The sequence below is a fragment of the Perna viridis genome, chromosome 10 (assembly GCF_037379345.1).
Source record: "Perna viridis isolate PV_CMFRI_1.1 ecotype Kerala chromosome 10, ASM3737934v1, whole genome shotgun sequence".
Classification (NCBI taxonomy): Eukaryota; Metazoa; Mollusca; class Bivalvia; order Mytilida; family Mytilidae; genus Perna; species Perna viridis.
Genome location: NC_142454.1, coordinates 16,727,471 through 16,741,083, shown reverse-complemented (window position 1 = coordinate 16,741,083; position 13,613 = coordinate 16,727,471). Strand labels below are relative to the sequence as shown.

The window sequence follows — 13,613 nt, the reverse complement described above, 5'->3', positions numbered from 1 at the left end:
ATCCACATTGAATTAATACCACTACGGGAGTAATAAGTGTTGTGGTAAGACTTGAGACCCCCATTGACAGCTGTGAGTATAGAAGATTAATTTTTAAAAGAGGTTTGGTGGTAGAGATTCAGCTATGTAACGTTGTTTGTGTGGATTATTGTGGAGTTTAGGAATCCAGTACAAAGACAGTTAATCACAATCATCGTCTTCGGTAGAGAAAATAAAAGAGGATAGCACAGATATATGGTTATCCACTATCTCTTCTTTGGAGAGTGTAGTGGCCAGTAAAAACCAAAAGTTTGATACCACCGAAATGATCCAAATCTTATACAGGCATTTGTAAAATGAAAGGTGGGTAAATCAATGTTTTATACCGCGTTGAACCCCCTCTTCCATAATTGTGCACAATTACTGTATAAAAAGATCATATGTATTACCACTGATGTGTCACCTAATCAGTCTGGTTATATATTTTACAAACAATAGTTGGTAATAGCATTTGGTGCTCTTTATATCTCAAGCATTTAAATGTAAAACGTCAACAGTACATAGCCTTGATAATATTCGTAACTTCCATGGTGATTCCAAACAAGTCGTCGAAACTGATGACGCCATTTACAGTTCAAATGTTCTTAGACAGACTCAAGCTGTTCCAAGCTTTGATGTGCTAAAGTACCAGGTGTTTATGAGATGACATATTTGAGTCAACAAAGTGCTTTAAGAGTAAAGTTTAGTTTTTGGGCGCCGCTTAGGTAATAGCTTGTCACCCTCATATCAAGATTTACTCCTTCAAATCTTCGACCACAATCCAGTTTCTGTTTCCATTATAATGGTCATTTCACATGTTTCTACAAGAATTGAACCATTTGGATTACTTTTGCAAGTAATAAAAATCGGTAAGACAGTAGATTCTTTTGGCTGTCAAAACGGTTCTAATTTACTGATGATATATTGTTGCATCTGAAAGAGAGGAACTTAAATCGGTTAACCGAATTGTGATGACGACAATAAAACAGTTAAACTTTTGAAGCGCAGATAACAACAATTGCTTGATAAACACCTGCCTAGGACAACTCATGGCGCTACTCTCTTAGTCTAGCAGATATATCAAATTTAGAAATTAGCAATTATTGACACTGGATGAATGTAAGCCAATTTCTTACAATAAAGAGAGATATCTCAATTTTAAAGCAGGACCTCTATGGGGTAGAGGACCAGATATGGTAAGGTATTGGGTGGGCCTCCCTTTTTGGAAAATTTTGAAAGACGGATATTACTAAATCAATTGTACGTCTTATATAGCCCAACCACGAGTGCTTTAATATATGACACCAGTGTACGTAAAATATAGTCATACATGAACATAGGTGGCATTTATTATAACGTTGTTCGTAGAAAATCGTGAAAATTGTGCCCATTTTCTGAGTAAAAGTTAAAATTCAACATGAGCGTACCTACGGCCCACGCTCATACTTCATAATGAGTTAGATCAGATCAAACATTTCTCTCCACGCGAAAAATCTTGATGGACCAAAGAAACAAATGAAACAAATCTCTTGCAAAACACAGATTGTAAATGATAAAGTCGAACTACGGACCAGTAAGTTTTCCGGTTTATCAATGGGTACAGTAGTTCCAGACGACCATGTGAAAATCACTACGAAATTAATAAAAAGTGTACTTCAAGTTAAGTTGTGAAGAGAATATTAATTTATTAGATATTTACATAAACTTTCAATAACTTGTGATGTTTGTGGTATTTTTTGTTTGGTAGAAACATCAAAATGCGATTAGTCAGGCAGGTTGACCAGCTAATTTTTTGAAATGATGGAAACTGGGAAGGTCTTATGATACGCCATTCTACCCCAATCACAAAGTATCCTGTACGACAGTTATACTTAAGTAATCGTTCTATTTGATTTTAAGACAGGTACATAATCTATTTCTATTAAATTACCGGTAATACCCGATTCCACGGTTTGCCCCGTTCCATAATACAGAAAGAAAAGGACCATGTATGTATACGTAGACACTGCTGGTGATTTATTTTTAAAAATATATACAATAATTCAAAGGATTCGAATCTGGCCGAAAACTAATTACGTTTTATTAATAGTAATAAAAGTTGTATATAAAGAATGTTTGTTATGTGTTCGATAATATTTTTAAATATGTATGCATTTACAGTATTATTGCCGCTACTGTGTTAGCAGTAATAGTACATTTGCATTAGCCACGCTGTTATAGAAATAAAGGCATAGACACGTGCTGCGGCTAATATCCAATGTATTTGAATAGACCATTCAAGCTCATCTAGCACTTGACTACGTGGCTACCTCCTTCCGTAAACACACAAGAAAATGCGTAAGGTTTTGCATATTGGCACAGTTATTGGTCTGAGGCTAGCCATATTTAACTGATGCGTAGCCGAATTTAAACATTGCTAGCAGAGGACCAATAACTCAGCTAATACGCAATTATGCTTTTATTGACTAACTAGTCCAATACGGCATATTGTCCTAGGCCAATACGAAATATTGGGAAAAGATAGATGAAGCCTGATCCATAGAAAAGCTGAATATTTTACAAGTGTATCGTAAGTGAGATAGTGGTATAAGAGGATCAACCGTCCCCCCTCAAACACACACAAACATACCCATACACATTCATTTACTTCATGTCGGTTTTTAGGTAAATTAATACATTGTAATTATCATCATAAACTAAAAATTTTCTTTGTAAGTATCTTTCAGTATATGTTGAAGATCTTTAGATGTAATAAAATGACTACGGTACAAACAAAATATTGAAGTAAAAGAAAACACAATGAAACAAAATATATTTCAAGACGTCTAATCCCGTATTACACATACAATTAGTACTATAAACGCAATTATTCGTAAATTATAACCTTGTATATATCTCAATTTCATTCAAAAACACTTGTAGAATGACCACATTCAACTGTAGGGTGAGTGGTCTCTTCTTTTCAAGAATCATTAGCCGAGTTTTTAAAAAAAAAAAACTGCACAAGTAGACGCAAATCATGTAAACTATGACACGGTGAGCGAATTGGTCCTCGTCGATCTGTGTCTCTGCCATATAAATCTTAATTCCATGAAAACTGTTAACTTTCCATCTGTTGTACAGATCTCTGCATATGTAGAGCTTCCGAGCTACGGCAAAACAAAAGTTAAACACCATTTTCTTCCATGTAACCTTAAATACTCTGGTATATGATTTATCCGGCACCATACACGTAAAGATCAGAACCTTTACAATTTACAGACAAATTAAAACTATTGAAAGTCATCAAGATATGATAGTGGTATTTATATCTTTTCAATGTTTCAATCTTGACCATAGAACCGCATTGAGGAAAAAAAGAGATAGTTTGTACAATAATCAGATTTGTCCTTTGCAATAACATATTTTCTTTAAATCAATGCCCTCAACACAATGAGAAGTTTTGCCGTACATATTTATACGACTGATGTCTCCAACCCTTTTAATAGATCTGCTTGCTTCCGAGTATTCCATTGTCACTTCAAATATACCATCCCCTGGGGTAGTTTGTATCACAATCTGGTAGTGTACATTTGCCTGGACTCTTTTTCCAAATTTGATTTCGGATTTGTGTCTCATGTGTGATGTCTTAATGTATTTCAAAATATAATCAGAGGGCAAAAACTTGGTAGCTGCTCTAACTGTTTTTAATTCTAGTCGATTACATTGAGTGTAATTGTGGAGTTGTTTATTAATGCTTTCGACAAATGATTTTGCGATTTGTTTAACAAACTTGTTTTTCAAATCCAAAACGGTTTCTTCATTAAGGCATGTGCACCAATGAGGAAGAATTCCGGCTTGTGCACAGGTTCTTTCGGTTGGAATAGAACTGAATAAACTCTGGCTCCGTCCAAATGAATCATCTTTGTATTTTGTAATGTTCAGAAGATGAACCAAAGTTTCGTATATATCGAATGGTGTCACAAGCCGCTCTGTATTTTTTTTCAAGCTATTATAAAAATTTGTATATTTATATTTAAACCATTGAGGAACAACAATGAACAAAAATGGTAATCTCTCTTCCATTTTCCCTATATGTGTTTGACGAAAGTTACCAAACCTTATCCCATGGTCACTGAAAAATATCAAAAATGTGTTTTTCAAATAAGACCCTTCGTGTATATCTTTGAAAAAATTAAGGTACAGTTCATCAGCTGCATATGCATTCTCCAGTATATCATGTGTTAATCTTGTATTGAACGTAAACGAAAAAAATGGCGAATTTGCGAATGTCTTAACGAATTGTTTTGTGTAATCTAACTTTATCTTTGTTTCAGGTCTAGCATGCACACATTGATGATCGGTATTCCATACGTCTTTCATGTGTTCTAATACAACCGAGTAATGTCGGTCGAAATAATCTGCTATAGGTTTGCTGAATCCGGCCTTCTCGTAGTCGAATACTTGTCCATTTGGTGCATCCTCGCTATATAATGTTCGATATCCATTTTCTGAAAACTTTTTCCAAATGAATTCAAATTTATCAAATGTTTCTTCTGTCATTGTTGCATTCCATGGGAGTTCATGAACGAACTTCCCAGCCGTCATTGGAACAATATTCAAAAACGTATTATCAGCAACTTTATTGTACCCAACGTATTCAAGTGCATCCATTTCTTTCCGAAGATATTCCCTCGACTTTGACATGTACCGAATCATGTTACTTCGCGAGACAGAATCAATACCGATCATTAATACGTTGATAAAGTCAGAGGAATTTTTAAATTGCTTGAAGACTTCCATGCAGCGTCTCTCAACAGCAGCTTTTTTATGTATAAAAGAAAACGCATTTCTGTAAACTGAAATGTTTTTATCGTTGAAGCATGTTACTTTAATGAAGTCGTCATTAATCACTTGGTTGTCTTTAAATGGTTCACTTTGGTTGCCGAGAATGAAGTAATTATGATCAGTTGCAATATTGGTTGGTCTCCATATCACTTTATATCGACAGTTTTTCAACTTGAGTCGACGGGCTAGAGAATTCCGATTTATTTTTATTTTGTTGCCATCAGTATAAAGTATATCGTGTTTGTATGCACACTCTAGTCTCTTGCCTTTCGAGAGAAAATACTTTTTGATATTTACGTCGAATGGATCCAATTTTGGAATTTTACACCCAACAGTGTCTAGTAATAGACTATGTCTTGGGTTCTTTATTTTATTCGACAAATTTATATTTGGTGAATATATAAACAAAGTGTAGTATATAAATATATAACTACTGCTGAAGACAATGAAAAGAACAAGGTTTGTTTTTGTGTTCATTTTAGAAGCACATATATACGAGTTCTTCATTCCGTTTCGTTCTGTTTTGTATAATTCATGAATCATTAATTTCATATCTGTTTGCTGAACATAAATCTACAAAAAAGGAAAAAAAACTGTCAATTCATTATTTTATGCACGAAAAAAATGCATACCGGAAAATCTTCACAAATGTATTTTATAACCTAACATACAATTTTGTGATTAAGCTTTAAACTCATCTACTTGAGTTTTGGTTTGTTGTTTATGTGTGTTTTGTTTTGTTTTTGTTCTGTTAGTTTTTTGTCTCTTTGGGCAGGGTATGATTCATTCATCAACTGTAAACTTGTCTTTGATTGTTCAATATGAAGTTTATCAAGACATAACTGAATTGTTCACAAAATCATCATACTCAATTTCAAGCACTTTTCTTGCACTATTGAATATGCAGAATATTTTTTTTTGCAACAGCGCATTCTACTGAATTTAATTTATGAGATCAATGTATGAGTTTTAATGTAATTTTTGCCGCAATCTAACACAAAATGATTTCTATTTTCTTTGGAACCCTTGTTTTTTTTTCAACAAAATAAAATAATTATTCAAAGAAAAACATGTTCAACTTAAAACACAAACTATCTCAGAGAATGCTATGCCTTCTCAAAATAACAAAATTTTGCCAGTGAGGTTTAATGGAGTTTTACCCGTTATATATCAACTAATTTAGAATGTACATTTACATATATATGACCATAAGCTAACGAAAATGTTTTAAGCGGTATTAGTGATACCATAATTACATTGTGTAAGCCTATATTGGTCGCGCTGTAGTATTGGTGCCTTTGTTTTCTGTGTTAGTCATTCAGAATTAAGTGTCAGTCTCTGTAAAATCAGGCTGTGGTTAAAACATGATATCGAAAAACCCACCGTTTTGAAAGTATAATTTGAATATTTGAGCTATCAGAATCAAGGTAAAATATAAAGATATTTCATATGATTTTGGTAAATTGAGTTATAATTTCTGAACAAAACCAGTGACACAGAGATCAAATAGTGGTATTTTTACCATCATTTGGTGATATGTATTGTCAAAACTGTGGGTTGTTGACATGCATGTTTCTGGTTTTCCCATTTTGCTTGATTCGTACAGATTTTACACTTATTTGATAATAATGTAGGTCTATCACAAGTCTATCATTTCGTCATGAATTATGATAATTAATCATGAATCTCCGAATCACATATCGATCATTTCACTATGAAGTATGATATCTAATCATGAAACTCCGAAAACCGGTTTAAACATATTCAGAATAGTTGATTAAACCGTCGATATCTATCATTATTTTTAAATAGAAATCAGAGGAAATAGGATTTAAATGGTAAAAATCCAGGGGTATTGACTAGACAGAGGAAATAGATACACATTTCAAAGAACATAAAATTAATTACCAAATAATACACAAAAAAACAAATACTAACCAACCAAAAATTCATTAACAACTGGGAGCATGAACCAGTTGCGTCATAAAGATAAGCGTCCACTGCTTTTCTACACCCGTCGATTTTATCTTGAACAATGGCTTCATCGGGTAATTTACTAAGATGAATCAACCTTGCTTAATGCTATATCAATTAGTACATGGTACTTTTTCATTTTAGATCCAATTGCAACCTTAAAATGTTGTTAATATATGTAGATTTGTATTGATATGCATTGACTAAGTAGCGTTTATTGACACTCCGGTCGTTTTTTTTTTTCATCTATAAAATATCTAAATAATCAAGCACAGATGGAGAAAGTGTTTTTTCCCCCGAGTTTTTACAATAAATGTTCAAACTAAAGGATTGATAAACCCATCCTGTTCAATGATCAAGCTGTTGTATACTTCAAACGAAAACAAAATTGAAATTGATTTTTACACCAAGGGCAACAATTTGTTTTCAAACAACTCAAACATTTCCTCGACGTTTCTAACAAATAGGCAATTGTAACAAATGAACTAAATATTGATTTCACATTTGTTTCTAATTTCCTAGTCCTCAAGAACTAGCTTCTTCTGTGAGCAAAAATATCAAGTTTCGAAGTCTATCCACAATAACGGTATCTTCGGTTGATCAGAAATATTCTCATGGTTTGAAACGTAACTAATGAAAGTTATTCTGGAATTTCGTAACCAGATGAATTCTCTAAAATATCAAGCACAATGTTTTGCAGAATTATATTACAATGTTTCCTTTATATCCACCTATATATATGTTGTATTTCATTAAAACGAACAAGATAGTACATTGCCGTAGTCATTGGAAGAGTAGTCAAGGGAACCAAGGTTATAGCAGTAATCAAACGAATGTATTTCAGGTACAAAGACCCGACATGGAAAACAGACATACACAACAAAGAACATACAGTAACTCAAATCATACATACAAAGAAAAAGTAAGGTAAGCGTCCTCTGCTTTTCTAGAAACACCCGCCGAATTGCTCATAAAAAGTCAAGTCCGGGGTAGACAAACGAGGAAAGGAAAACTATGACCCGTTGAATAAATCAGTTTTCATGGTGTAGATGGATACACCATAACGATCCACGAATTCATGATGGCGACCATAGAACTTCTGTAGTGATGACGTCAATCTTGTAGCAACATTACCCTGTTCCAGAAGCCTATTTGTTAGAGTTCTAGCGCCATACAAAAACTCTGCGTAGTTTCGGCAAGCTCTGGCATAACGTATGAGTTGTGATATGAACACTCCATACTCAGGTGCTGAAGGGATGTTGCCACAGATGAAAGGAAAGTTGACAATTCTGAATGAAAAGTCATCACGTTTGTCGTAAAGTGTAGTCAATAGTTTTCCTTACCATCGATTTCTAAGTGTAGTGTAGGTCAAGATAAGAGGCTGACTGCAAGCTTGTATATATATATATATATATATATATAGAAAGGTCTGAAAAATTCCGAACCATGTTAGAACTGTCAAATTTGCGATGCAAATGTTTGGTCGTTCCCTCCGCGGGACTCGAACTCGTACTGCTGTGACATCTATGGCAACACCGCCTGCACTAAGTCCAGCGCCCTAGACCACTCGGCCAGCTAGGCTCTATAAAAATAGAGCTTTCGCTGGCCGGGTCATTCCTCCTCGTAGGATTAATCTAGGGCTGTAACTTAGTACACGATGTATGGTGGTACGGGACAGTTCATTTAGATGTTAATATGTAGGATAGAGGATCAAATTAATGATGCATGTCACAACAAATCAATAGTATACAAAGTCTCAGAATGTGACGACTCTATTTGCTACACTGCTCCATCGGATCAAATTGATACAGGGAAGATATATAAACGTATAGAAAGGTCTGAAAAATTCCGAACCATGTTAGAACTGTCAAATTTGCGATGCAAATTTTCGGTCATTCCCTCCGCGGGACTCGAACTCGTACTGCTGTGACATCTATGGCAACACCGCCTGCACAAAGTCCAGCACCCTAGACCACTCGGCCAGCTAGGCTATATAAAAATATACCTTTCGCTGGCCGGGTCATTCCTCCTCGTAGGATTAATCTAGGGCTGTAACTTAGTACACGATGTATGGTGGTACGGGATAGTTCATTTAGATGTTATTATGTAGGATAGATGATCAAATTAATGATGCATGTCACAACAAATCAATATTATACAAAGTCTCAGAATGTGACGACTCTATTTGCTACACTGCTCCATCGGATCAAATTGATACAGGGAAGATATATAAACGTATAGAAAGGTCTGAAAAATTCCCAACGATGTTAGAACTGTCAAATTTGTGATGCAAATTTTTGGTCGTTCCCTCCGCGGGACTCGAACTCGTACTGCTGTGACATCTATGGCAACACCGCCTGCACTAAGTCCAGCGCCCTAGACCACTCGGCCAGCTTTCGCTGGCCGGGTCATTTCTCCTCGTAGGATTAATCTAGGGCTGTAACTTAGTACACAATGTATGGGGTAGTGGTCTAGGGCGCTGGACACCAAGTGATGGCAATAACTCACATGGCTTTCGGACAGGTGGCTAAAAAGTTCAGAAAACTCTTATTTCTATGAAATTCTTAAAATTCAAGGGCCGTTATTTCTGTAACATGAAAACTTGGTTATACATTAGAAATATGGTGGCGTATTTACAGAGAAAGTTATTAATAACGTAGTTGTTTTTGTTTAGTCTGTATATAATCAACAAGTTTTACTGACTTTGCAAGGGGCTTAAAATATTTTCAAAACTAGAAGTCAGTGAGCAAAGCTCCCTATATATGATACCCCAACCCTAAGATGTCATCTTAAAATGTAAAAGTCTAAAAGATCTAAATCTAAAATAGAGAGGAAAACATTTACATAATGTGGACTTGTGGAGTGTTCATATCACAATTCATACGTTATACCAGAGCTTGCTGAAACTACGCAGAGTTTTTGTATCGCACTAGAACTCTAACAAATAGGCTTCTGGAACAGGGTTATGTTGCTACAAGATTGAAGTCATCACTACAGAAGTTCTATGGTCGTCATCATGAACTCGTGGATCGTTATGGTGTATCCATCAGCACCATGAAAACTGATTTATTCAACGGGGCATAGTTTTCCTTTCCTCGTTTGTCTACCCCGGACTTGACTTTTTATGAGCAACTCGGCGGGTGTTTCTAGAAAAACAGAGGACGCTTACCCTACCGGTGCACCTGGTCCATGCTCCCAGTTTTTAGTGGAGCCCAAGTTACTCATTTACTTTTGTTACTTTGCATGTATGATTTTAGTTACTTTATGTTCTTTGTTGTGTATGTCTGTTTTTCCATGTCGGGTCTTTGTCCCTGGATTACATTCTTTTGATTACCGCTATAACCTTAGTTCCCTTGATTACTCTTTCAAGGGAGAGGTATTTTAAATCTATGTATTTTGGGTCACATTTGAAATTATGTTTGTTTGCTAGAGAAAATTATTTCAAGGAAGTGGGCAAAATCTTTTTTTTTTCAATATGAATATTGATTCTATAAAATGTATCATAAGATTATGAAAGGGTTGCCTTTAAAATAACCAAACGAATCATACCGGTATAACTATTTAAGGCAATAGATGACTTGCCACTTTCGTTCTGTAAACACATTTATTATGCACATCCAAATCAGGGATAGATGAAAAGTCTCTTACATAGATTGAATGGTATGTCAGTGATTTTGCCTCCAATACAATTTTTATCAGCACTGTTAGCATCTACAAATGTTATAAGGACCTTGACACCTAGTGGTCACATCAGTTTTGAAGTTTTTAAGAGCTAAAGACCTTTTTAGCACTGAGACGAGTATCATTTTTATTTTTTTTATTTGAGTTTGATTACCCATATACTCGTATTTCTGCAGCAGGAGCAGGTAATTCCAAACCAAATTTCGTCTATACTTGTAATATATTTTTGGTTGGGCAAATTTCATATGGGTAAGTTGGGTAGTGGGAAACATTTTTTTTTTAAATGGTCATGTTACTGATCTTTTATAAAATCAATATCATTTCCCCTAAGAGTGGAGAAATTGTTGTACATGTACTTATTCTTCTGCAAAAAAGAAAAAAAATTAACACCCCTTTTTCTCTCAACCTCTCAAATCAAAGGGTTGTCCCTTAAATGTTGCTTCATTAATTATAATCTTACCATTGCCAACTAAAACTGTATATTTCCAGTACAAATAAATTTCTGCTGCCTTAGCGTAGGTTATCCCTCTGTCAGCTTTTCATTTAACCTCTCAATAAAGTGGGTGTTAGCATTTTGACGAACGGCATTTCCAGTACAGTCCAAGTTTAACTCGATAAAATGTGCATACATTGGCATGTTTTAAGTTAGTTGAATTAATATAAAGTCCAACACAAGCAAATATCAAAGAGGATTTGGTTATTTGGTTATTTGTTTGTACTGATGCATTTTATATGGATCTGAAGTGTGCATAAACACTCTTGTCACAGTCACTAAGTCCTATGTAAAAATCTTTGTCATTGTAGTGTGTTGATAAACTGCATGGATAATTGTCATGAATACTTGGAATACACTTGTTTTCATCTGTAGCCATCTTTATCATCCCTCTGTCTTTTTTTCTGGTCTACATGTTGTTTTCATGCTTTTCAAGGGGAGAGTTGCACAAGAGGAAATAACTCGTTCATAGTTTGCATTTATTTTCAGCAATATTTTGTTTAATTATATTTATTAACAATATGGTCAGCACCAAAATAGATGCATTGTCGTCATGAAAGACCATGATTAGGGCAAATTTTTTCCAATAATTTGGTCCTTAAAGAGAAATAAACAGCATCAACAGTTGTCACAATGCAACTATATTAGAATAAGATGTTATTTATTCATGAAGGAAAAGATGGGAATAATTATTGCCTCAAAATAATGTGTTTTCCTAAGGAGAAAAGTATAAAATATATTAATGTATACTGAAATATATATAAAAATTGGGAATTTTCAAATGGTTACCATAGTTACAAATATAAAAGGCCCAGTTCAATTTTTGTTTGAATGGTATGAAAGAGCCTATTTTCTAAAAGTGTCATCCCAAAAATAAAAAAAAATACGATCTCTTGGAAGTTTCTAAGCCTTTAAAAGATAAAAGTTTATTTTAAAAGGATATTTAAAATAGGCCAATTAAGGCCATTTTTTTAATCAGTTGCTATGGAAACAGGATCATCAGATGGAACATTTCTGGTTTGAATATTGAAGAATAGTTGCTACTGGTTGTATAAAATAATACATGTCATGAGAAAATACAATTTTCAATACACAATTATGGGATCAAAGTATGTCATGTTTCAACAAAATAAGCAGAAAAAATGGAAATCTTGTCATTCTAACGATGACGCTGTAGCATCTATACTAAGAGCATAAAAACAAAAACAAAAAAAAACTCTAGATATTTTATGCTCATATTAATCTTAACATATAAACAAAATTTAAACAAAATCCATTGATTTTTCATGTGGACCCATTTGTAATGCTTTTGCATGTTTTGTTTGTTAGATTGGGTGTTAAGTTAAGTACTCATTATGACACACTCACATATATACATGTAAATCCCAATAAGTGGGATGAGATTTCTAAAAGCTCTGAAGCTTTCTACCTGTTAGAAAACAAAACGATCAAAGCAAAAATTTAAAAGCTAATCCGAATATAAACAAAAACAGAGAGACAAATAAAAAGACAAACAAAACTGGCAAATACAAACAAACAAACACACAAACATGAATATATAGTTTCATTATAATTTCAAAACCCATCAATCTTAAAATTCTACATTAGAATCGATGTCGAGTTGAAAAGATTTACATGGCGGATGAGATATTAGTAGGGATACAATCTGGTATATTTCTAGCAATGTTTTTCAAGTGCTAGAACTTTATCAATTGTATCCACATCATTCATCCTCCAACAATTGAAGGAGGGAGTACCCTAAAATCTAAGATATTTTTTCGGTAGAAATGAAAATAATCATCATGATTTCTTGACCGAAAGGCTTTTCCAGCAAAAGATTTGTGTTAACTGTTTTTATAAACTGTCTTAAGGTTCAATGTTTCGTTTTTTGTTTTTCGTTTTGTTTTTGCTTTTTATTTTAGTGTTTGTTCTATTTGGCAGGGCTTGTTCATTTATTTATTTATTTCAAATATCACATGTTAGATGCTCAGATTTTTATCGTATAATTGTTTGATGGTTTTTCAGATTTAACACCATTAAGAAATATACTATCTAACTAGTATGAGTAAATAACCATCCTACCAAAGTTTTCCTACTAATTATTTAGTAATTAATTGCTAGTTCCTGATAGCAGTAAAATATTATCTGTTTTGGAAAAGTTATTTCCAATAGTTTCGTATTGTAAGAGTACAGAGAAAATATGAGCCCCAAACCGTACTTGTATGATGAAAAACAAAAAAAAAAGAAAGAAAAAACGCATTTCTGTAAACTAAAATGTTTTGTTGTTGAAGCATGTTACTTTAATGAAGTCGTCATTTATCAATTGGTTATATTTAATTGAATTACTTTGGTTACAGACGATCAAGAAATTATCATCGATCGTATCAATGATTTGTCTCTATATCACTTATTATAGACAGTTTTCCAACTAAAGTCGATGGGCAAGAGAATTCTTATTTATGTGTATAATGTTGCCATCAGTATAAACTATATTTTTTGTATGCACACTCAAATTTATTGCCTTTCGAGAGAAAAAAAAAAACTTTACGTCGAATGGATCCAATTTTGCTATTTGTAATTTTTGTACAAAATATGGCGTAATTGTGTCATTTTTGTAACA

At 33.8% G+C, this 13,613-nt stretch overlaps 1 protein-coding gene across 1 annotated transcript; it reads right to left on the bottom strand.

Moving 5' to 3' along the window:
- Positions 1–2,813: 2,813 nt before the first annotated feature.
- On the bottom strand, positions 2,814–5,412 carry LOC148604744 (uncharacterized). The gene has a single exon (XM_088549167.1). The coding sequence runs from the start codon at positions 5,395–5,397 to the stop codon at positions 3,397–3,399; it is 2,001 nt and encodes a 666-aa protein (XP_088405293.1). The 5' UTR covers positions 5,398–5,412; the 3' UTR covers positions 2,814–3,396.
- Between the last annotated feature and the right edge of the window lie 8,201 nt (positions 5,413–13,613).